General features: G+C 43.8%; 1 protein-coding gene across 12 annotated transcripts in view; it reads left to right on the forward strand.

Annotated features, from left to right (window-relative positions):
* Shab (Shaker cognate b) overlaps positions 1–26909 on the forward strand; it is a 432817-nt gene that overhangs the window by 387707 nt on the left and 18201 nt on the right. For 9 of the 12 annotated variants that reach the window (XM_071665900.1, XM_071665902.1, XM_071665899.1 and 6 more), the window contains one exon: positions 5817–5927. The exons of the other annotated variants lie outside the window; for them this stretch is intronic. In XM_071665900.1, coding sequence (XP_071522001.1) covers positions 5817–5927 — 111 coding nt within the window. The remainder of the gene's footprint in view (positions 1–5816; positions 5928–26909) is intronic. 12 annotated transcript variants of the gene reach the window in all.

Genomic DNA, 26909 nt, shown 5'->3' on the forward strand with positions numbered 1-26909 from the left:
CGTCACCCAACACTACAAACACTGGTTTAACATATCTCGAGACCCGACCGACCCTCCCTCACAACGTAATGCTATTGCCTCATCGGAGACAGTAAACACTCATTGCTCAAGTTTCCCCACTCACCACTCATACAAGCGCAAGCATCATCACACTTTATGATGGCCCATGGTCCTGTTCGGTGGACGTAGCCGCTACATGAGCGCTGTGGGAATCTTTCAAGTTGAGACTCCTGGAGCTGGATGCGGGTGTATATATATATATATATATATATATATATATATATATATATATATATATATATATATATATATATATATATATATATATATATATATATATATATGTATATATATATATATATATATATATATATATATATATATATATATATATATATATATATATATATATATATATAAACAGACACACACATCAGCTGAACTACCCGGCGCTGCATGGGATAAATGGCTTTCATAAATGAAAGTTTTATATGAAAATGGCCTTTTACTGGCCTGGTTTCAGATGGCATTCAAGTCCGACTGTTGACAAATTGAAATGTGTGGTCACTTGTGAGCTGAATGAGCCTCACGAGGCTATAGAAACTCTGAACCTTGAAAGGAGGCCTTTGTTGGACATCTAAGGCCAAGCTCTGGTACCCTTGAGCCTCGCCTTCTTTTTCAGTGTAATCCGAGGCCGCCAGGTCGCCCTTTTAGAATGAGTGTAGTCAAGTAAGTGTATTCCTTAAGGCTGGGTTGATTTGGTGGCCTTTGCTGGCCTCATAACGTACGTCAAGGCCAACGTACGGCAGCCTAGGATCTGGCCCAGGTTTTTAAGTGCCTACGTCCTAAAATACCGGGATTTTAGGTTCTATATATCCCTCTTGAAAAAGGTGCTCACAAACACACAAACGCAAAGATACTAGATATATATATATATATATATATATACCTTAGGACCTCTTTCTTGACTCCTTTCGAGCGTGGGGATCTTGGAGGAGACTGTAATCCCTTACGTCATCAGACAGTAATAAAGTCTCTCCGAAGCTGACTTTTCACTCTCGATGGAACAGCAGACAAGTGGAGTTCCCCGATGATTCAACCTCGCCAAAAGCAACTTTTCATTTTCCGTGTATTCTTACGCAAGCTGAGCGATATATATATATATATATATATATATATATATATATATATATATATATATATATATATATATATATATATATATATTTCATACTATTCACCATTTCCCGCAATAGCGAGGTAGCGTTAAGAACAGAGGATTGGGCCTTTGGGGGAATATCCTCACCTGGCCTCCTTCTCTGTTCCTTCTTTTGGAAAATTAAAAAAAAAAACGAGAGGGGAGGATTTCCAGCCCCCCGCTCCCTTCCCTTTTAGTCGCCTTCTACGACACGCAGGGAATACGTGGGAAGTATTCTTTCTCCCCTATACCCAGGGATATATATATATATATATATATATATATATATATATATATATATATATATATATATATACATATATATATATATATATATATATATATATATATATATATATATATATATATATACGAATACATTGCATATGAATGCCTACTTCCATATAACATACAAACCTCCAATAGCCAGGATCGAACCCGGGACCCCTGCGTGGCAGGTGGGAGCGCTACCGAATAGTATTCGAATAAGGCGAGAGAGAGAGAGATGTGTGCTAGTAAGAGAACATACGAGAAGTGAAAAATGCTTTGAGTGTTTGGGCCTTGAACATGCAGTGGGGTGTGGGGCATGCAAGGGACAGAGTGAATTTGACCGATGTGGTGTATATAGGGTCCGACGTGCTGTTAGTGGGTTGAATCAGAGCTTATGAAGCGATCAGGGGAAACCACTTTAAGGTCTGTGGGACTTGCTTGTGGACAGGGGACTCTTGCTTTAAGGTGCATTACCTACTGCATCTAGAGAGTGTGGATGTATGCGAATGAGGCCATATCTTCGTCTGTTCCTTGCAAGAGGTCACAGTGCCATGTGTGTGTGTGTGATCTAGTATATGCATAAAACTACGAGGGAAAATGAAACACGACCGTTACCATCGTCATCATCATCATCATCACCATCACCATCCGGTGATGCTTGTCTAGCAGAGCCGTCTTGGCTGCGTCTCTTCCTCCACATCAGCTGAGTGTCCTACGTCCTCTATCTCATTCTCGCATCTCCCCTGACGATGTGATCATTACACGAAAGTGCACTTGGGAATTTATGGTGTTTTTTTTTTTTCCAAAAGAAGGAACAGAGAAGTGGACCAGGTGAGGATATTCCCTCAAAGGCCCTACCTCGCTAATGCGGGAAATGGCGAATAGTATGAAAGTAGTATGATATATATATATATATATATATATATATATATATATATATATATATATATATATATATATATATATATATATATATATTATTTTGAGCGATCGGGGCCTGAACATACAGGAGAGTGAAAGGCGTGCAAAGAATAGAGTGAATTGGAACGATGTGGTATACCGGGGTCGACGTGCTGTCATTGGATTGAACCAGGGCATGTGAAGCGTCTGGGGTAAACCATGGAAAGTTTTGTGGGGCCTGGATGTGGAAAGGTAGCTGTGGTTTCGATGCATTACACATGACAGCTAGAGACTGAGTGTGAACGAATGTGTCCTTTTTCGTCTTCTCCTAGCGCTACCTCATGTGTGGCGGGGTGGCGACGGGAATGAATGAAGGCAGCAAGTGTGAATATGTACATGTATATATATGTATATGTCTGTGTATGTCTGTGTATGTATACGTGCGTGTGTGGGCGTTTATATATATATATACATGTGTATGTGAATGGCTTGGGCCATTCTTTCGCCTGTGTTCTTGCGCTACCTCGCTAACGCGGGAGACGGCGATTGAATATAATAAAAATAAGATAGAATAAAAAAGTAAACAAATGTATATATATATATATATATATATATATATATATATATATAATCATACAAACCTCCAACAGCCAGGATCGAACCCGGGACCTTTGCGTGGCAGGCGGGAGTGCTAGCTAGGGTATGATAGCTCAGCGGTAGCACTCCCGCCTGCCACGCAGGGGTCCCGGGTTCAATCCTGGCTGTAGGAGGCTTGTATGTTATATGGAGGTGCGCGTTCATATGCACTATATTCGTATATATATATATATATATATATATATATATATATATATATATATATATATATATATATATATACTGTTGGTCAGAGATATATATTTGAAAGGTTTGCCTCACTGTCTACTAGACTGCGCAGTTGATCGCGAAGAAAGACGAGCTCTGGTTCTGCTTCCAGCACAGATATTGAGAAACGTTTACTCCATGTTCCGTGCATGTGTTGACCTCGACACGAATAATCTCTTGAATGTTCCTCCTCCAACATCAACACCTCCCCTCCCAGTTACCTACCTAAGCAGCTGTGATCACTGTGTCTTTCGCAAAAGAACCTGGTTACCATGGCCACCAGCAGCGGCACCATATCCCTCCCTCCCTCTCTTCTCCACACCAGCCAACATAAACACCCCCTGTAGTTCAGTGTCGTGTGAGCCTCGCTTTCCTCACAAGACGTGTGATCGACGCTGGTGTGAATTCCCATTATGTAAGTTGGTGTGAAATGTTTACCTCTTTCTTCCCCCCACACCCCACCTTTTTTTTTCTTTAATTGTGAAATTTTTGCTTTTGATTTTTTTCTTCAGAAAGAAAAAACTTCCATTTTTTGGCTATTTTTCCTTTCTGTACCTATTTTTTCTCCAATTCTGCATTGATAGGTATGTGACTTTGTTCTCTAAACTTTGGAAGGTTGGTTTATGTCATATTACATGTGTGAGAGAGAGACTAGTGTGAGAAGGATGAATATATATATATATATATATATATATATATATATATATATATATATATATATATATATATATATATATATATATATATATATATATATAGACTTTTAACTTCCTCAACACCACAGACTCAAGATGTGAAGGCTTGCCTTGTGTGTTGTCCCAGGTCGCATTTCTACAACATTAGTACGAAGATGAATTAACGTTAATGAATATATATATATATATATATATATATATATATATATATATATATATATATATATATATATATATATATATATATATATATATATATATATATATATAAAAGAATAAAGATTTGTGGACACCATTTGTTTTGGTTAGAAATTCGGCCTGGCCATTACGTTGCCATTTGTAACCCTTCCTCCCTCCCTCTTGTATATCCTTTCCTCCTTCATTGTTTTATGAATAACAGTTTTCAGTAATATATATATATATATATATATATATATATATATATATATATATATATATATATATATATATATATATATATATATATATATATATATATATATATATATTTATACATCACATACTAATTTGAGTACATGGTCGACCTGCATATTTGTCTCAATGGATAACATGTCGTGAGGGTGTGGCTGGTGTCGGACCAGTGTGACCCACACTGGCTCTATCCTAGTCTTGCATCAGTGTCACCACCAACCCCCATCCCAACCACCACCTCCTCCTCCTCCTCCTCTTCTTCAAGACGTCGTTTTCTTCTTGTTTCCAAATGTCGAGTAATCGACATCCACCGATACCATTTCAGGCTAGCTGATCGTGTCCCAAATGTTGTTGTTCATGTCTTCTCCCCACCCATACAAGGCACATGTCCAGCACTCCTCTCTCTCTCTCTCTCTCTCTCTCTCTCTCTCTCTCTCTCTCTCTCTCTCTCTCTCTCTCTCTCTCTCTCTCTCTCTCTCTCTCTCTCTCTCTCTCTCTCTCTCTCTCTCTCTCTCTTTCCTGCACACCATCCTGTACTGTGCCACACTCTCCACATGTGATATCCATTTGAATATATATATATATATATATATATATATATATATATATATATATATATATATATATATATATATATATATATATATATATCTTATCTTATCTCCAGTGTCCTGCGGCACACACGTTCCAACAGCGCTTACCCTGTATGTCTTTCGGCACACGACTTGCGCCACTGTAGACGCCAACACATACTTGCGTCATTCACTGCTAATTAGAATGTTTTATGTCGTGTTTCCTCTCTTTCTGTCACTGATTCTCTTCTGTGAGTATCATATATCTATTCTTTTTTTTCTTTTCCTTTCTTGGGGTGACCTTTGCTATCACAAAGCCATTCAATGTACAGTGAGGGGCAGTGTGTGTGTGTGTGTGTATGCCTGTCCCACTGAGGCAAAAGTTGCTCACGTTCACTGTAGTGACTCTCATCGCCGCTGATCTACTGTAGGTTCTTGGCCATTTCTCAAGTGGCCGGACAGACGCCCCATTTATTATATTTTCTCTCCACCCAACACCCTCCCACCCCAAGTGTAAGGCCACAGGTTTGCTTACTAATGGATGTACACCCCCCTCTACGTATGAGCCACATTAGCCAGAGACATGCCCTTCAAGTGTTTTTGAGTCCATTCTGTGTTACCTTAAAGGTTTATAAACAGGTCACTCATGCTTCCCCAGTGATCATCCCATTCTTTTATGATATCTTGGAGGGGGGGCATTGAAGATGTCCCCCTCTTCACCTCACCCACCCCTTCTTTCCCCCTCCCCAACTTTCTTTCCCCTGGTCCTGGCTGCGTCCCCTGGCTTTCAGTCCCTGGCCTCTTCCTCTTCCCTCTCCCTCCTTCTCCTTCTCCTCCTCCTTCTCCTCCTCATCCAGTGGCTCCACCTACTCCCTCCTCCACTAGGATGTGGCAGCACCCACGGCCTCCAGGCACATCGGCAACAACACTGAGGCAGAGGGTGGGCCCAGTACTCGATACTTAGCATCCGAGTCCCCACCCAGTATATTCAACAAGGTAGGCGCCTCAGCACCAGCCACCAGCCACCACCACCACCACCACCTCAAACCACCCACCCACCCACCAACCAACCAAAAGATAACCCTCCACACATCCCGCCACCCAAATGGAGCTTTCAGAACTTTCCTGCTTGACGCTCAGTACCTCCCATGAACAGTGAACATGGAACACATGTCAATACACTTACCCACCCACTCACTCCCTAGCTGGGTAACCCACACACACACACACACACACATACATACGCAAAACACGTCGATGTTTTTGTTTCTTATGGAACTAATCGTTCATCACAGGTCAATATTTAAGTACCCATTGTAAATACCACTTTGTACTTGACCTCACACGTATATATAGATATGCACAGGTGCCTACATATACATACACACGCAGACGCATGTGCACACATAACATATCTGCACTCAAAGTATGCATTGCAACTCTAAGTGACACATAATATGACGCAGTGTTACAATGGTACCACCAAATATGTGACGCATATGTGACACTGTTACAATGGTACCACCAGATATGTGACGCATATGTGACAGTTACAATGGTACCGCCAGATATATGACACACATGTGACACTATTAGAAAGGTCCCACCAGATATGTGACACACATGTGACACTGTTAAAAAGGTCCCATCAGATATGTGACACGCATGTGACACTGTTACAAAAGTCCCACCAGATATGTGACACACATGCGACACTGTTACAAAAGTCCCATCAGATATGTGACACACATGCGACACTGTTACAAAGGTTCCACCAGATATGTGACACACAAATAACACTGTGTTACAATGACATTGCCATATATACCAACCTGGCCGGTTGACATCGCCTACAGAGGGGAGTGTTACACTAGATGACACCAGTACTAGGCTTTTACTGTAACACCAGGCAACACTAGTACCTGGTAGCATTACCAGAAGACAGCTGTAGTATAAGGCAAAGCTGTAGCAGTACAGAGCGCTTGAATACCAGGTAGGCGTTATAACAAGGGAAGACCATGTCACCAAACAGCAGTGTAGGACACCAAGTAACACGTTTTTTAGTACCATGTAACACTCCTGCCAGGTAGCACAGAGGTAACACCATGTAACATGATGTCTCAGCTAAGCACCGCTGTACAAAGCCATGACGTGAAACCAAAGCAAATATATATATATATATATACACGAACAAAGTACATATGAACGCGCACCTTCATAGAACATACAAACCTCCAACAGCCTGGATCGAACCCGGGACTCCTGTGCAACAGGCGGGAGCGCTACCGCTAGGCTACGATCGCCTGTGGCACATGAGTCCCGGGTTCGATCCTGGCTGTTTGAGGTTTGTGTGTTCTATGAAGGTGCACGTTCCTATGCACTTTATTCGTATTCATGTACCTCCGCGCTGTGCAATTAGGTTCGGTAAAACGCTATCTGCTGGCTGTGTGAGCCTGATGGGAAAAGACCGGTGTAGACCCCGTTGCTCACCAACGTGAGACGAAGGGTATTCGCGTACATAGTATTCGAATAGTCACTTCCCTATTAGGGGCGATCATAGCCTAGCGGTAGCGCTCCCGCCTGTTGCACAGGGGTCCCGGGTTCGATCCTGGCTGTTGGAGGTTTGTATGTTATACATATACATGTATATATATATATATATATATATATATATATATATATATATATATATATATACATATATGTATATATATATATATATATATACATATATGTATATATATATATATATATATATATATATATATATATATATATATATATATATATATATATGCTGCCTGACCCAGTAGCCAGTGTACAGTAGAGCAACATTATTATATAGCACTATTATATAGCATTATTATATAGCATCACTATAGCACTATACTATAGCACTTTTAGGCTTAGGCAACACTACAATACCAGGCGCATCCATGCACTAGGGAAAGTGACCACGTTGATGCATGGTATTAAGCCATACTGCGATGTGCCAAATTTACCCACAGGCAGTCTTACTAGACCAGCCCCTTCCCCCACACAGGAGTATCAAATCTACCCACACAGTAGCATCAAGTTTACCCACACAGTAGCATCAAGTCGACCCACACATTAGCGTCAAGTCTACCCACACAATACTACTACGTCTACCCACACAGTAGCACCAGATTTACCCACACAATAGCACCAGGTCTACCCACACAATAGCACCAGGTCTACCCACACAGTAGCACCAGGTCTTCCCACACAGTAACGTCAAGTCTACCCACACAATACTACTAGGTCTACCCACACAGTAACACCAGATTTACCCATACAATAGCACCAGGTCTACCCAAACAATAGCACCAGGTCTACCCATACAATACTATCAGGTTACCCACACATTAGCACCAGATCTACCCACACATTAGCACCAGATCAACCCACACAGAGTCATAACAACACCAACACTGTACCACAATGATGCAACCTTTCGCCACATCCTTAACACCAAGTCAAGTCCCCCCTTGTACAAGAACATCTCTCTCCTGTGTGTTATAGATTGCTGGCTGCCGCTGCTCAATGTGTTTCATGATCGTCCTGTCATTTCATGTGTACTGTGTCGCAGAAGTATAAGGCACTGTCGAACCCCGCTCAAACACCCACAGCACGACGGCGAGAGACCCAGAAACACGAAGGTGTAGTACGAACACCACTCCCTTTTAAGCACGGCGGTACGACGCTTCATCGTACCCTGGCCTTTTAACCTGATGCTGTAGCGTTAGGCCAAAAGCAAGGCCTTTCGTACCTGAGGAGTCGTACAGTCGTGCTCGAGGGTCACACTGTTATGTTATGGGTCGTCGCGTCGTTCTTAAGGTGTTGAAAAATCTTTCTAAAACATCTGTATGATTTTCTTAGTTTTTTATGTGTGTAATGTAGTTTAAATGTCATAATCTGGGCACCAAGACACTACCTTATATATATATATATATATATATATATATATATATATATATATATATATATATATATATATATATATATATATATATATATATATATATATAAACATATATGTATATATATATATATATATATATATATATATATATATATATATATATATATATATATATATATATGTATGTATATTTGTTTTATCTATATACTTAATCCTAAACATGATGTAACTTTAGCATTTGAAGACCTAGATGTCTCTCTCGTTGGCACCAGTCAACAGTAGTCATATCTGTAGGCCAGTGAGGCTTTGAACTAATGCACCGTACGTACCACAGCTTCACCTTGCCTAGACCCAAAGCCAAATACTATCTGTTTACTCAGAGGGAGAGAGGGAGACACCTTCCCGCTTTGAAAACCCACCACTCCCATACATTTGAAGAAGTGAGCTTGGGGGAGCTATGATCAGGTAAACCAGAGTCCTGGAATTTGTTTGCCACACCTCTGCATTGTGGAGACTACACCCTCACTTTGGTATGATCTAAGGAACTTTAGAAGGGAGAGAGAGAGAGAGAGAGAGAGAGAGAGAGAGAGAGATGAGAGGTTCATCGTGAAGACAAATATATGATCAAACTCCTAAAAGGGATGATACAAGTACTCTTACGTAAGCCTTTGGCAGTCATTTGTTTCAAAGATTTCTAGAATACCTTGGAACACAAAGACACGATCCTTTGGAAGAGCTTTCGACCCAATCCTTAAGACTCAGGGGGAAGTCCAAGCTCATCTTACCAAAGGCCATACTTTCTTGGAAATGATCTACAATGGTTTTCATTTGTCTTCACTATGAGCTTCGCTTCGGGGAAGTCGATATCTGTCGGCCACATTGCGAGGTGTCGATTGCCAGTGACATCCGCTCGCTGACGCTTCTCGCCTCCTCATCAGTGTGGCTTAGGCTATCGCCTGCACCCGAGAATTGCCTCCCCTCGGAGGAACTTGCGTGTTCGCACCTGCACTGTCGTGGCGTTGGTCGCTAGGACCGGCCGCCGGCGCCACGACACTCCAGGACTTGGACGCTGGTCGCCAGGAGTGTGCTTGAGTGAGAGTGTGAATGGGTGTTGTGGATACGCCGGAGGGAAGGAGGCACCCACCCGCCACACTGACTTATGCCTGCACGTTGAGAAACCAGACCCCGAGAACAAGACGCTTGTCTGGACTGACATCCGGAGGGTCCATCATCAAAACCTCTTCCATTTTGCCTGTATTTTTCTCCTTCTTCTTTTTAGCTTTACACAAAAAAAAAAATAAATAGTGAAAGCTCTGATCTTGCATATCTCATGAGTGTTTGGGCTCATTTGCATTCTCCTTTTATTTATCATTACCCTCATTATTTCTGTATGTTTACAAGCATGAAGAACTGATACCTGGTCTTGTCTTCACTGACCCACTAAGTACTCCCGTCACTTGGGGAACATTCAGAGTGTTGGTTACGTTGTATCCCAGCCAGGAGAAGATCCTAGTGATCTCCCTTGTTGTTCTCGAGTGTTAAGCCAGCTGGGGGTCTGGCGGTGGCCTGGTCTCGCCTCCTGCTGGCATGATGGGGTTCCCGACCATCCTCTCTCGTCAATGGCAAGAGTAAAGCTACCTCTGGGGATAACTGCTTGCCACACGGTGCCTTACCCTTGTGGCTCGCTTCTTCCTTCACTGCTTCTGCCACTAACACGCAGTTGTGTGGCTCCTCTGTATGCCCCTCGCCACCTGGAGATGACAATGCCCGACACTCACTCTCTTGCCTCCTCTGTCCTCCAACCCACGCTTAGATCTATGAAGATATGCTTTCTAGCTGGTTCGCCCGAGGCTTCCCCTTCCCTCGCTACTGTGGCGACGCATTCCTTTCCCACCCTACTGTGGCGACGCATTCCTTTCCCACCCTACTGTGGCGACGCATTCCTTTCCCACCCTACTGTGGCGACGTATTCCTTTCCCACCTTACTGTAAGACTCATTCCTCTCCCACACTACTGTGGCAATCCATTTCTTTCCCACACCACGGTGAGACGCATTCCTTTCCCATCCCGCTGTGGGGACGGAGGTTTAGGTTGACATCCCAAAAGCACTGAAGCAAAACATGACATGTTCAGCCTCACAGGGCGTCCAATGACCTGAGAGAAATATTCTGAATAGTTGTCTCCTGAAATCTCGATAATAGCGAGAAAAAAGCCTTGCAGAATGATTCGCTAACGCCAATACTAAAATGCTGAAAAAAAGTATATATATATATATATATATATATATATATATATATATATATATATATATATATATATATATATATATATATATATATATAAAGGTTGGCCAGTCGAGGGGTCAGACGGAGAGCACAGCGAAGAGTGAAGAGAGAGAGAGAGAGAGAGAGAGAGAGAGAGAGAGAGAGAGAGAGAGAGAGAGAGAGAGAGAGAGAGAGAGAGAGCCAGTCTCTCGCTCTGTCTGGGTGCAGGCCTGAAGACCCTGAAGAGGAAAAAGCTAAAAGTTTGAAGAGACGTGGCAAGCAAGGTCTTGCCACTGCGGGGTCGTGGGTCAATGATGGCGAGATGCTAATCCGTTGGGTCGGCTCACGTTAATAAAGGCACCGAGTGAGGAGGGCAGGGGAAACATTTCAGTCGTTGCCAGGAAATAAGAGTTTCTTTCCCATTGGACTCAGTCTGACCAGATCTAAGAGGCAACGTGGACTTCACTTGGGGACGACCCACGACAGTCACACACACACACACACAAGCGGGCTCCTGAGAGCTCAGACTATATTTTCCTTGAGAGGTTTTACAGTAAGGAGGCCACATTTTTCAGTGCAGTGGAGACGGAAATGCTTTGTCAAAATCTCGGCGGGACTTTCCTCACGAGGAAAGCCTTTGACCCAAGGCCTCAAGGCTCGTAAGGCGTACCTGATCGATCACTTTCTGCGGTTATGGCACAGATGAATGAGAGGTTTCGAACCGGGTACTGTCATAAAAGGACTACCAGCCAGTTGATTTGTAGAGATAAAAAACAGAGATGGCATGGATGCCTAAGATGTTACTTCAGGAGTGATGCCAAAAAGGAGAGGTTCCCAAGGCGAAGATGAGGGTCAATGAGAGGAGAACCTGTCGTTCAGAGTGACTTCGCGCCAAGGGAATGCCCTCTGGAGACCTGAACTTGGCGACCTACACGAAGTCTTGAGGAGGTGTTCCCGCCAGCGACCTACACGAAGTCTTCTTGAGGTCTTCTTATCTCTAGAGACCTGCAATAGGTCCTCTGGTGGAGTGCAGCCGGTGAACTACACGAAGTCTCCTTCAAGTGCTCCTGCCAGAGAGTTACATAAGGTCTTCTGTAGGTGTTCCTGCCACACAGCTATAAGAGGTCTTCTACAGGTGTTCCTATCAGAGACCTACACGAGGACATCTAGAAATGCTCCACTCAGGAATCTCCACAAGGACTTAAAAAGACACGTCCCTGCCAGGGACATACACGAAGACTTCTACAGGTGCTCCTATCAGAGACCTTCATGAATGATTCCGAGAAGTATTGCTTTCAGCGAACACCAAGGCAGTTCACCAGTACAAGTGACCAGTCTATGATCTTCCTGAAGGAGATGATACAGACTGTGAAGGAGAGGGAATTCGGGAGAGGTAGAATAGTTATCGAACCCCCGTCGATCCAGAAGAAAGACGTAGGGAACCAACTTATCAAGTATTGAATGAGTATGGAGGAGGAGGCTTTGGCCAACGACGATGATAGTGTGGAATCATAAGCTCTTCTTCATCTCACTAAGACGAAGGATTTAGTGATGTAGCCTGTCACAGACGGTCGTCGCCTGTCACTGACAGTTGTCTTCTGTCACTGACAGTTGTCTTCTGTCACTGACAGTTGTCACCTGTCACTGACAGTTGTCGTCTGTCACTGACAGAACAAACACTCTGATATCCACCGAAAGGGACACCCTTGTAGGTCATTAAACTGATAGAGGCATCACCAGAGTTTGTTGTCTGATTCAACAGGTCTCCGCTTGACTGCCTGTTCTCTGTCGTGTAAAGCCGCTGACGAAGGCGACGACGACTAAGCCACAGCAGAAGGCAATGTCCAAAATATTCCACAACGACGCTCTGAGGTACCTCATGAAGACCACACTAAGAGTTCTTCGTTGAGATGGTGGAGTGTGAGTGTGATAACCTCAAGCCTTATGTCTCCCCATCTTGATGTGGAAACCTACACCAGCAGTCTTGTAGACAAGAAAGAAGTATTAACAACCTCAGTGAGTTAGTTGAGAGTCTTGCATAAACTCTTTCGTTACCAAAACGTAGTGTCCAGAAATATTGTGAGTGTAGAAATACGATTTATATATATATATATATATATATATATATATATATATATATATATATATATATATATATATATATATATATATATATATATATATATATATATATATATATATATATATATATATATATATATATATATATATATATATATATACAGAGGACATAGAGATAAGGGTTAGGTTAAGGATATGATAGTAAGACTAGCGACAGCCCATCCTCCCCTGACGAAGCATTATGTCTCTCCTGGTGACCACTGGTGGTGCAACTTGCCGTTCTGTCTCTTTGTTTCCATAGCGACGCTTCGAACACTGCTTTATTTACCTCCCCCCGGAGCTGCTTCGAGTTCCATCTCCAGGACATTTCCAAAGGTCTCTCTCTTTCCGGCCTGGTGTTGCTTCCTGCTCTGCATAGGACATTTCGCACGCTGCCCTTAAAGTCTTCTCTTGGGGATATTCTGCTGGCCATTTTGTTTGTGGGGGGCGGCCTAGTTAAGGTCGCCTTCAAGAGTGTGTTAATATCGTCTACGGGGCCACTCTATGGTTCCTGTGGTGCCAGTCTCTGGCCGTTGCGCCATTGTATGGTTGCTGAAGCTCCTCCATTGTGGAATGTTGTTGGCGCCATCCTTTGGTTGTTGTGGCGCCTCCCTGTGGTTGCTGCGGTGCCTCCCTTTGGGTTTGTGGTGGAGCCGACCTTTGGCTCCTGCTAGTGCCGCTGTCTTCTTTCTGGTGGCATCCTGTGAATACTGGGGCTTAATAGCACTAGGTCACCTCTCTCTCACTGCACGCCATGTAATATACACTGCCTTCACCAGCGGGTCTTAATGTCATACGCTCCAGTTTTGTTTCTTGGAAAAGTCTTGTGTTGAAGGATCCAACAACCCCTCCCCCCCCCAGCCCAGCCACTTCAGAGACAGAGCCTTTAAGATCAACTCATACCCCCTTTGTCCTTCCCCCGGGGGGGAGAGAAGAGATTCAAACACCTTCCTTTTCTGGTATATGGCGAGACAGAGGTCAACCCCAACCCATTTTCAGAAAGAAGATATTCCCTTTAACAGTCTCTTACCGTGTGGAATTTTCAGAATCCCAGTACTGTGAAATCCTTCCCTTGATCTCTTTTTGGCTGGCGTCAGGTAAGTGACTCAGACCAGTAACACTCAGACCCCGCTGCCCACTCATAACATTACCGACCCTTGGATCTGTCTACGAGAAAAAGGTGTACCCTGGTTAGCGCAGCCCTGACGTTGCCTCCCTTAGAGGTGAGTAGCCCCTTCTACCAGGTGAGGGGTGAGGGGGTCAGGTAGCCCATACCCACTCGTCAGGTGAGTTCTCTCCTCATTATTCATCCATGAATCACCAAGTACTCCTCATGTAAAGTGAAAGTCTCTCTCTCTCTCGTCCGCCTCTCAGAAGAAGTGCCGCCAGCCCGCTTCCCTTTCAGTATGGTGTGACCTGGTCGTTTGAGCCGTCAACTGGTACCATCCAACATCCCTCACCTTTCTCAACCTCCCGTTGCTGACCCAATAGAACCTGACCACTCCACCTGGCTCTCCAACAGCTGAGGCAGCTCTAACATCCCCCCTCCTCCCCTTCTCCATCAGGTTCCCCGCCGCCCTCATCATACCCTAACACGAGACACGAAGTAAAGAAACCTGGAGTCCCGCAAGGAGACTATGCCCACTGTGTTTTTCGCTTACAACGCGCCGCCCGCTCCCCCACCTCATCGTTTTGGGGAGGGGGGACGGTCCTCCTCTGTCTAACCTTTCTTTGCATGTGTGGGATAGGATGCACCGTCTAACATCCTATTTTTTTTTTTTTTTTTTCCTCTCTTTCTGGTCTTACCACGTTATGCTGCATTGCTTTTGGCGTTTAAGTGCCGTGCCTCCCCCTCTCTCTCACTCTCACTCTCTCACTCTCTCTTTCTTTCTGTCACAAAACGCTGTGCACTTACTCTTTGTGTGTGTGTGTGTGTGTTGTTACACTTTGAACGTTCTGCTCCAATGGCCAGATGGTGACAGCGGGCCATCCTTGGATATTCGTTGTTTTTTTTTTTTATTTCATTATGGTAATTTATCGTCACGAGGCTTCTTGAACCATACTGAGGTAACACGTCCCTCCCACCCACCCACCAACCTCCCCCACACACACTGGATCAGTAGAATCAAGGGCCAAATTCTTAACCCTCCACCACCTCCTCATCCCTGTAATGCTCTTGAGAATTAGCTTTACTTGGGGGGGGAACTTTAGCCACTTAGCCACCTAGTGTCTAGCCGTGAGCTACATAGTTCCACGAGAGAGGGTAAAAAAAGAAGAAATATGTGTTTTGGAAGTTTATTATCTAGCTTCCATGTGTGACCAAAAATCAGTCGCCTCTGGTGATGAGCCAAGCCATGAAGCATGCCTGACCAAAGTGTTCAGTCCCAAACCCCCTCTTCTCACCCTAGTGGTCTGCCGGACCAGTGGTATATAAATATACATATAACTTGTGTATGCCAAATGGCAGTCAGTGGCATATGTCTTTGATGTGTTCCACACCCCACCCTCCTCGCCTCCGCTCCTGCCATGTTGCTAGCCAAATTGACGTGTCCCCCTGCTGTTGTTGACGTACCGTGTTAGCTCATTTCCTCCCACTCTTCACCAACCACTCAGTAATTGGCTGTTTTGCTTATCGATTGGCCAAACTTAACATCAATAGTGTTCTCTCTAAACCCCACCACACACACCCCCCCAGATGTTGCGTGGGTTTGTATTTCCTTTGTTTTTGTTTTTTTTTTGCTATAATTGTTATCTTGTATCTGTGTGCCACCGTCTCTTCCCCCCTCGCCCGCCCCCGCCCGCCACCTTATAGCCCTGATTGCTGTGTGTGACCTAGATGGTGGTTGGTTAACATTTCTGTATAATGTCTACTAGAGTTTGAGTGTGAGACCATAACTGGGAGTAGTTATGTTACAATTAGTAATTATTCTTCATAGACTAAATGTCTGCATCAAAGTTTTCATGAGTGTAAATACACAATCTTCTCACCACTTCATAGAGTGAACAATTTTAGGGAATTTTTTTAGCTGGCCTGGGTTAACCCAGAGCTGTGTACAGGTTGGGTTAGCCACAGCTGTGTACACAGGTTGGGTTAGCCTAGTGCTGTGTGAAAGCTCAATTATCCAGGGCTGGGTAGCAGGCTGGGTTAACCTAGAGCTATGTACAGGTTGGGTTAGTCTAATGCTCTGTGAAAGCTGGATTATCCAGAGCTGGGTGCAGGCTGGGTTAGCTCACAGCTGTGTACAAGCTGGGTTACCCAGATCTGTGTACAAGCTTGGGTAATTCAGACATATGTACAGTCTGGGTTACTCAAAGATGTACATAGGCTAGATCAGCAAAGAGCTGTATACAGGCTGGTTTACCTAAAGCTGTATACAGGCTGGTTTACCTAGAGCTGTATACAGGCTGGTTTAATAAGAGCTGTGTTCCTCAGAGCTGTGCACAGGCTGTGTTACCCAGAGCTGTGTATAGGCTGGGTCACCTAGAGGTGTGTACAGGTCCTGTTACCCAGACTTGCTCTCTCACCCAGAGCTGTGCACAGGCTGGGTTCCTCAGGGCTGTGTGCAGCCTGGGTCAGAAGACACTAGCTACGTTCACAGCTTGTGGTAACGTAAGTAGATGGTCCATTGTGATAAGGTGGTACGTCTGTATGAGAGGACCCTTGAGTGCCAATTTAGATTCCTTTGTGTCACTATTTGCTGTTTGTTCTCAAAAGAAAAGGTCACAAATGACATCAGGCATAACTGTAATGTAATATCTCTGTGGTTAGATCAGTATAATGTGATATTAATACATAATCAGTGTATCACTGAGAGTTCTTAAATGTATATTAAGACATATACATTCCAGTACCAGTCTTTGCCCTGGGAAAAGAGATATAATGGTTTGTGAATGAGGCCTTGCATTCGAAAGTGATATGTTAACTTTACAGGAGTATGTATATTTGTATGGGGGCCCCTCTGTCATGGTGAATACAGATCTTGCAAGTGAATCGTATTCCCAGTTTGTGGGTGAGGTTCTCTGGACATTTTCTCCTCCCGCACCACATTCAAATCCAGTGATCAGAAACTCACAATACCTCAGAATGGACACTGCATGAGAGGGGAAATGTGTGACCATTAACTTTACAGGAGTGTGACTGTAAAACCCATGTGTTAAGATGTAAATAGTTGTCACCATAACTTCTTTTCAGAGCCTATGTAAGACGGTCGTCACACACCTCTTGTTCTTGCGTGAAGTTGCAGGGCATAGCTGTACGTACGGTCTGCTCTCACTTCCAGGGCATAGCTGTACCTACGGTCTGCTCTCACTTCCAGGGCATAGCTGTACGTATGGCTGCTCAATTCCAGGGCATATCCAGGGCAAGCTGTATGCATGGCTGCTTAATTCCAGGGCATAGCTGTACGTATGGCTGCTCAATTCCAGGGCATAGCTGTACGTATGGCTGCTCAATTCCAGGGCATAGCTGTACGTACGGTCTTCTCTCACTTCCAGGGCATAGCTGTACGTACGGTCTGCTCTCACTTCCAGGGCATAGCTGTACGTACGGCCTGCTCTCACTTCCAGGGCATAGCTGTACGTACGGCTGCTCACTTCCAGGGTATAGCTGTACGTACGGTCTGCTCACTTCTAGGGCACAGCTGTACGTACGGTGTGCTCTTAGAAGGCAAGCACTTCACTTTGTATCAGTGTAATATTAACTCTTGCGTCTAAGCTCGTGTCAGGTGAAGAAGAGAAGATAACAAGGTGGCATCCTGTACTTGAATCATACATCTCGTACGAGGCTTTGATCACGAGCCGGACCCCCGTGTCATGCAGGTCTGAGACTGAAATTAAACTGATCCGCGGAGTATTGTCAATATACGTGCAGTCAAAGAAAACGGGAATTTCACAGCTTGTAAGTCATGTAGAGAGAGAGAGAGAGAGAAGGGGGTGTGGGTGTGGCGTTGGCAAGGCCACATCATCACAAGGTCAGGAGGAGCTATGATCTCTCTCTCTCTCTCTACTCCCTTTCCAGTACCCTATGCTCAAAACTTGAACCACCTAAACTGGGAACACTCATTTCACTCGCAGGAAGAGGTCCTCTTTTTTTTTATTCCCGCCCCCGACGCCAACTTGGCTGTAACATGTGTATCATTGTGAGTCTGTAGTGAGGGGGAGGAAAGAGAATCGAAGTTGGTGTGTCGGGCAAGAAGCTGTGGCGGTGGTGGTGGTGGTGTGTGTGACGGGCGGTACCAGAGGAAGGTGGATGGTGGTTGGAAGCCACACCACAGCCCTTTACGGCACGGAGGTGGATGGTGGTTGGAAGCCACACCACAGCCCTTTACGGTACGGAGGTGGATGGTGGTTGGAAACCACACCACAGCCCTTTACGGCACGGAGGTGGATGGTGGTTGGAAACCACACCACAACCTTTACAGCAGGGAGGTGGCTGGCCCTCGATGTTCAGAGGTTTCCAGAGGTTCTTGTGAGGTATTTTCCAAAAAGGGGGGTGGTGTGGTGTTAAGAAGTAAGGGGAGGGTGTGGTGTGTGCGCGGGGGTGGGGGCAAAACAACAAAGAAGGGGGAAATAATATATATATATACATATATGTATCCTGAAGACAGCTGGTGCTTGTGGAGCAGAGCCGATAAGGTCCAGCTCGCTTGTGGGTGGAGGAGGAGGAGGAGAGTGTGTGTGTGTGCTCATGGTGCTGGTGGTGATGGTGGTGGTTGGTTGGTAGATGCCCAGTGGTGACAAGGTATACCCGCTCTCTTCTAGGAGGAGGGTCTGGAGGAAGGCGTCGGAGAGGAGATACCACTCCGCTCCAAACCTTCATCGTAACCCATTATTTTTGCTAAGTGACTTTAATCTGCTCCATTATTTTGCACGCAGGTGAGTTGGTGAGTTATTGGTTTTTTAATTTTCATCATTTTCTTTGTTCTTTCGATTATGATTTACGTTTTCGTTTCTTTTCTCAACGCTGTTTTATTTTTTCCAGTTTTCGTTATCATTATCACTCAGTTTCCGTTTTATCTTTTGAGTATCGCAAGGAACTTTTCGCTTCGATTTGGTTGCTGCTTAAAAACATTTTCCTTTATTGTTTCTGTTTACATCTATATATATATATATACGTATAATTATATTGTTTTTTTAAGCCATATCAGTGTTTACTAACGCATCAAAAACTATCCCCACCCGCCTCAACCTCTCTCTCTCTCTCTCTCTCTCTCTCTCTCTCTCTCTCTCTCTCTCTCTCTCTCTCTCTCTCTCTCTCTCTCTCTCTCTCTCTCTGTCTTTCTCTCTCTCTCTCTCTCTCTCTCTCTCTCTCTCTCTCTCTCTCTCTCTCTCTCTCTCTCTCTGCAGACGTGCAGGCTAACGGCAGCCAACCCACTCTCTTTCTCTCTCTCTTTTTCCTCCAATAACTGTGTGTCTAGAACCTTTAACGAGGGTCCTGCTCTCTCTCTCTCTCTCTCTCTCTCTCTCTCTCTCTCTCTCTCTCTCTCTCTCTCTCTCTCTCTCTCTCTCTCTCTATGCTTGATCAAGCTGCTAGGGGAAACGCTCTCGCTACTAACACTTAAGAAACAGAATACTTGCACGAAATCTTGTGTGTCTTAAAGGAGAATCATTTTCTCTCTTCGTCCTCTTCTCTCTCTCTCTCTCTCTCTCTCTCTCTCTCTCTCTCTCTCTCTCTCTCTCTCTCTCTCTCTCTCTCTCTCTCTCTCGTCTCCTTCGACGTCGATTCTGGTGTAAGTCTCTCTTCTGGGCATTGTCTCTCTCTCTCGCTTGTCTCTCATCCTCTTCCGCTTTCCCTCATTGGCCAAGATTCGTCTGACTTTACCCAGGGCTTCACCGTGTGTGTGTGTGTGTGTGTGTGTGTGTGTGTGTGTGCGTTGATGATCTCTGACCCCCCACCACAGCCTAGGGTCGTCTCGCTGGCGTGTGCGCCAACACCCGAAGAATGAACGCCCTCGAGAGCTGCTTCGCAAGGTCGCCAGGAGAAACAGTCGCCAGGTCTCCCACACAGTACCCACACCCGCTCATGGTCCCTGGGGTCGTCGGGAAAACCCATATGGGTGTAAGGGTCTGGTCTTTAGCCAAACGACCACACCTGGGTCTTAGGTCCAAAGGCCATACTGTCGTGCTCGAGGCTCGTACCGTTGTGGTCGAGGGTCGTACCGTCGTGCTCGAGGGTCATGCCGTCGTGCTCGAGGGTCGTACCGTCGTATTCGATGGTCGTACCGGCCTGCTCGAGGGTCGTACCGTCGTGCTCGAGGGTCATGCAGTACCGTCTTGCCTCGAGGGTCGTACCGTCATGCTCGAGGGTCGTACCGTACCGTCGTGCTCGAGGGCAGTACCGTCTTGCTTCAAGGGTCGTACCGTCGTGCTTCGAAGGTAGTACCGTCGTGCTGGATAGTCGTGCCGTCGTGCCTCGAGGGTCGTGCCGTACCGTCGTGCCTCGAGGGTCGTACCATCATGACCAAAGAGCCTGAACCCATGAGGTACAAAACGAGAAACATAAATGATCAAATTGATAACATCAACCTCGTAGATTAACATTTTAGCAGCGACAAGAGACCAGCAGGTTCCTTGTGATCGAGGCTGGCTAACCATCTGCTTGGGTACACTGACGATGCTGGACTCTAATGATACACTTTGAAGGACCATCAGCCTCATACCCAGGCGTTTGGTAGACCTTGGGACAATATTAAAAAAGTTATCTTCCTTTTTTTTTTCATCAAAGAGGGGCAGAGTTGAGGGAAAGGGGCGATTATCTTCGGGGTTTGGTCTATCCCTCATGGGTTAACACGTTTGCCCTTACACCTCTCATGGGTTAACACGTCTGCCCTTATACCCCCTCATGAGTTAACTCGTCTGCCCTTATACCCCCTCATGAGTTAACTCGTCTGCCCTTATACCACTCGTGGGTTAACTCGTCTGCCCTTATACCCCTCATGGGTTAACACGCTTGCCCTTATACCCCCTCATGGGTTAACACGCTTGCCCTTATACCCCCTCATGGGTTAACACGTTTGCCCTTATACCCCCTCATGAGTTAACTCGTCTGCCCTTATACCCCCTCATGAGTTAACTCGTCTGCCCTTATACCCCCTCATGGGTTAACACGTTTGCCCTTATACCCCCTCATGGGTTAACTCGTCTGCCCTTATACCCTCTCATGGGTTAACACGTCTGCCCTTATACCCCCTCATGGGTTAACACGTTTGCCCTTATACCCCTCATAAATTAACTTGTCTGCCCTTATACCTCTCATGGGTTAACTCGTCTGCCCTTATACCCCTCATGGGTTAACTCGTCTGCCCTTATACCCCCTCATGGGTTAACTCGTCTGCCCTTATACCCCTCATGGGTTAACTTATCTGCCCTTATACCCCTCATGGGTTAACTTATTTGCCCTCATAACTCTCTTGAGTTAACTCGTCTGCCCTTATACCCCTCGTGGGTTAACTCGTCTGCCCTCATACCACGCGTGCGTTAACTCGTTTGCCCTCATACCACGCGTGCGTTAACTCGTTTTGCCCTCATACCAATCTGGTGTGACGCAGGTAAGGCTACGCGCTCTCTTACCCTTAGCTTAAATGTTGATATATAAAGGTTGGAGACGTCATAGCGACTCCCGTTGCCCTTTGCTCTGTCTTTGTCGACATGTGATGAATTTATGAAGGAAGGACGCAGTCAGTCGCATAACGTAACGTCTACGATCGAGAGAGACGCATGGATCGACGTAACACGCAAGTAAAGTAGCCACAAGAAAGGGCTTAACAAAAGCAAGGATTAGAATCATATTCATACATAATACGGAGGGAATAACGTCTTTAAAAAGTCGTTAGGTTAAATGGACATCCGTTGAGGGGTCTGGAGAGAAAAGGTTGTATGCATATACATACAGAAGCTGGTGGGTGAGGTATGGATGTGTTGGTGGTGACTGTGGGTTTGTATCTCCCTAGGTGAAGCTCTGGCCATTCGTGTATGGGATCAAACACCCCCTATGGTCGCCCCTTCTTCTTGATCGATCAGCAGCTAGTCGCGCTGTCGAAACGTGTGTGTAGAAAATGCTAGCACGTGTGGAGGAGAGGCCAAAATTTGGTACCATAACGAGGGAGGGGAAGGTGCTTGTGATTTTGGCCTCCCATCCGCACACTAGGGACGTGAGGCCCCTCTTCTCCTTGGCTGTCGTTTCTCTCGCTGCAACTCAAAGCCTCGTCTCACCTCACCATTGCTCCTTCAAGGACTTTGCGTCGAACCTCCGTGCACAGCGATACGAAACCCTGAAGCACAAAGGTGTAGGATCTCTTTAAGCACGACGGACGCACGATCCTTGGGTAGGACTTCCCCTGGTCTTTCAAAGGATCGACTCTAAAGCTCCGCCTCCCAAAGGTCCGTGCCGTGCCGTCTTGCTCAAGCTTCGTACCGCCATGCTCGAAGGGGGTCGAAAAGAGAATTCAAAAGCTTCATCTGGTCCGATCAGCTGTTGAAGCAGTAGAGCCCTTTTTCCGCCAGAGCTTCATAGCAGTGTATGGAACTAACTTTTGTGTCTACTGATTTGCATTGTATGTAAAGCCACAGAAACGTACATGACTTCGACAGAAGTCTTGAAAAAATCATTGCTAAAAAAAAAAAAAGAAAGCAAAACAAAATGGCAGAGACAGATGTACTCATATTAGTCTTTGATTTTGTAAATTTGTCCTTTTTCAATCAACAAATGGAGTTCATTTTAGATATTGTTTTCCTTTTTTCTTTTTTACATACAATGTTTATGAAGAGAGTTATGTCCATTTTTGACTTCCGCGTCATGATTCATTTGGAAATCTGTATATAAATTTATATTGTTTATTTTTTTTCCATATTTTTTTCATTTCTAAGTGTCATTAAGTTCGTTTCTACCTTATGTCCCCTATCCCTTTAAGTCCCTTCCCCCACTTTTTCCCCCCCTCCCACCCCATCACACCCTCCCCAAGTCCTCCTTGGCCATGGAGCCATGATCTCACGAGAGCAGTTTTGAGATCTTGTTATCGAGAGAGGAAAATAAATATATATATATATATGTATATACATATAAGTTGAGAGAGGCCTTATCTCTTACTCCCAGTGTCAACATATATATTTGATTTTCCTTCTGATATTCTCTCGGTGTCTGTTGGACTTTCACTGTTATTTTCAAGTCAATCTCCACTCTTTATGTCACCACGACTGTGTGTGTGTGTGTGTGTGTGTGTGTGTGTGTATACCCATTTGTTATAGATGTGATATTTAGAGTATAGATCTATAGATTTTATATATACATTTATATTATAAAAAGGGAGAAGAGTGATATGGCGTTGATCATGGAGACATCTGGCGTTGATATGACCATCCGTGAAATAGAGTTTCAACCTCAAAAGGGAGATCGAGGTCACTTGATGCAACACATAAGGTTACGCGAACCTCAAAAGGGAGATCGAGGTCACTTGATGCAACAGATAAGGTTACGTGATCATTCAAAATCCGTTCGGAGTGGCAATTTGCATATTAGCCAGATGGATGATTAATGCTAATTGCTCATTAAATGTCCTTAATCCCCGCCGCTAATTTATCGTCTAATATCATTTTTTTTTATCCCCCATTCCCCTCTGCAGCTTGTATAGAAGTATATCATATTATATTATATATATATATATATATATATATATATATATATATATATATATATATATATATATATATATATATATATATATATATATATAAAATCTAGGCCCATGTCCTTAATTCCATGCGGATTTAGCTTATCCTTTGACCTCTCCTCTCAGTGTACAAGGCAGAGCATATATACCTCCCAGCTAAATGATCATCCACACAGTTGACATTGACAGCTGTGTGTCTTTCTGAATGACCCCCGTCTGTGACAGGTGTCTGCTGTCCTCTCATCTCTCCTCACACCCACCCACACACAGGTGTCTGCTGTCCTCTCATCTCTCCTCACACCCACCCACCCACACACACACCCCACAACTTACATCTCCCTCTCCCTCCGTCCATCTTTCTTCTAGATGACATTTATGCTCAGGGCAAAAGAAATAACTTCACATCCCCACTTCTGACAAGGTTTTCATTTGACTTCATTCTTATGTCTGTAGAGTTCAATATTTCCATCCTCCTACACATCACTCGTCTCAGAATTTCAGTAAACTAAGACAAACTTTATTCTATTCATTATGAGTTTTCCCCCCTACCTCCTCCCACTTCCTCGTATCAAGGATTATAAATTATTCGACAATTATCTTTCTTTTGAAGGGGTTATATTTTTCATCAATCCTTTTTTCCTTGATTTTTTTTACCCAAAATATTTTTCAGCTTTCGTCAGCAAATTTTTTTTTTTTCTCTCAAATTTTTCGAGACTGCAAATTTTTGGTTCAACCGGGTTTTTCTTTTCTCCTGGTTTTTAAGATCCTAAATCCCACCAGCGTTCGTTATGGACGGTTTACATAAATTCATCAATATCCCCATATATAAATAATCCTACCATCAATTTTAATCAAATATATATATATATATATATATATATATATATATATATATATATATATATATATATATATATATATATATATATATATATATATATATATATATATATATATATATATATATATATATATATATATATATATATATATATATATATATATATATATATATATATATATATATATATATATATATATATATATATATATATATATATATATATATATATATATATATAAACACCAGATTTTCCCGAAAAAAACGTGAGATTTTATTCATCTTTTCTCCTCCCCCCAGAGATTAAAAATTTGCTCTGATTTTTTGGCATGTACTAATCATTTCCCCAGAGATTATATTTTTTTTTGTGCTATCTAGACCCAGAGAGATCTTCACCATTCACCCCCTCCGTTTTGCCCATCCCTCCCCCCCCACCACAGATGTCTGAAATTTTTACCCATCAAATCTTTTTCCCTCCCCAGAGATGTTTGGCAGCAGCCTTCAGTTTCCCCAGAGATCTTTACTTTAAAAAAAAAGACAGATTTCCTCCCCAAGTATTTGAATGCCCATTTTGATTTTGATATTTAACTTATAGACCACCAGTGTGTCCCCAGAGATGTTTGAGATGCATTAACATTTCTCGATAATTTCCCCAGAGATTTGGAGTATCTACTCATCAGTTTTCCCCCCCCCCCAGAGATCTTCATATATTCAGCAGTTCTCCTTTCAAGGATCGCAGAGATGTTTATATATTTCAAACACTACTTTTCTCAAATAATATTTTAATACTTACCAGCTAATTCCCCCCAGAGATGTTCCAAAGATGTTTTGACATTTACCAGCCAAGTCCCCCCAGAGATGTTCCAAAGATGTTTTAGCATTTACCTGCCAACTACCCCCCAGATGTATTTCAAATATTTTTTCTAACATTTTCCTCCCAAATCCCCCCAGAGATGCTCCAAAGATGTTTCACATTTACCAGCCAACACCCCAGAGATGGTCCAAAGGTGTTTTAACATTTACCTGCTAAATACCCCAGAGATGTTCCAAATATTTTTGTCTAACATTTACCTACCAAATCCCCCAAAGGTGTTTTAACATTAACCAGCCAAACCCCCCAGAGATGTTCCAAAGATGTTTTAACATTTACCTGCTAAATTCCCCAGAGATGTTCAAGTATTTTTCGACATTTGCCTGCTAAATCCCCCAGAGATGTTCCAATTGTTTTTTCAACATTTTTACCTGCCAAAACCCCAGAGATGTTCCAAAGATGTTTTAACATTTAGCTACCAAATCTCCCCAGAGATGTTCCAAAGATGTTTTAACATTTACCAGCCAAATCCCCCAGAGATATTCCAAATACTTTTTTTACATTTAGCTACCAAATCCCCCCCAGAGATGTTCCAAAGCTGATTTTTCATTAACCTGCCAACTCCCCCAGAGATATTTCAGGGTAACGACACATTCCCAGAGATTAAGGTATGACCAAGAAATTTCTTATTTATTTCCCAAAAGAACTTATTTCTCTTTCATTTCTTCTCCCTTTGTTCATTCAAGAATTTCTCATATTTCTTCCTCCTTCATGAGAACCCATATCATTTCTCACCCCTGTTCATGAGGACTCATTATCTCCCTCCCCCTGTTCATGAGGACTCATTATCTCCCTCCCCTGTTCATGAAGACTCATTATCTCCCTCCCCTGTTCATGAGGACTCATTATCTCCCTCCCCTGTTCATGAAGACTCATTATCTCCCTCCCCTGTTCATGAAGACTCATTATCTCCCTCCCCCTGTTCATGAGGACTCATTATCTCCCTCCCCCTGTTCATGAGGACTCATTATCTCCCTCCCCCTGTTCATGAGGACTCATTATCTCCCTCCCCCTGTTCATGAGGACTCATTATCTCCCTCCCCCTGTTCGTGAGGACTCATTATCTCCCTCCCCCTGTTCATGAGGACTCATTATCTCCCTCCCCTGTTCATGAAGACTCATTATCTCCCTCCCCTGTTCATGAGGACTCATTATCTCCCACCCCTGTTCATGAGGACTCATTATCTCCCACCCCTGTTCATGAGGACTCATAATCTCCCTCCCCCTGTTCATGAGGACTCATTATCTCCCTCCCCTGTTCATGAAGACTCATA

The sequence above is a fragment of the Panulirus ornatus genome, chromosome 10 (assembly GCF_036320965.1).
Source record: "Panulirus ornatus isolate Po-2019 chromosome 10, ASM3632096v1, whole genome shotgun sequence".
Classification (NCBI taxonomy): domain Eukaryota; kingdom Metazoa; phylum Arthropoda; class Malacostraca; order Decapoda; family Palinuridae; genus Panulirus; species Panulirus ornatus.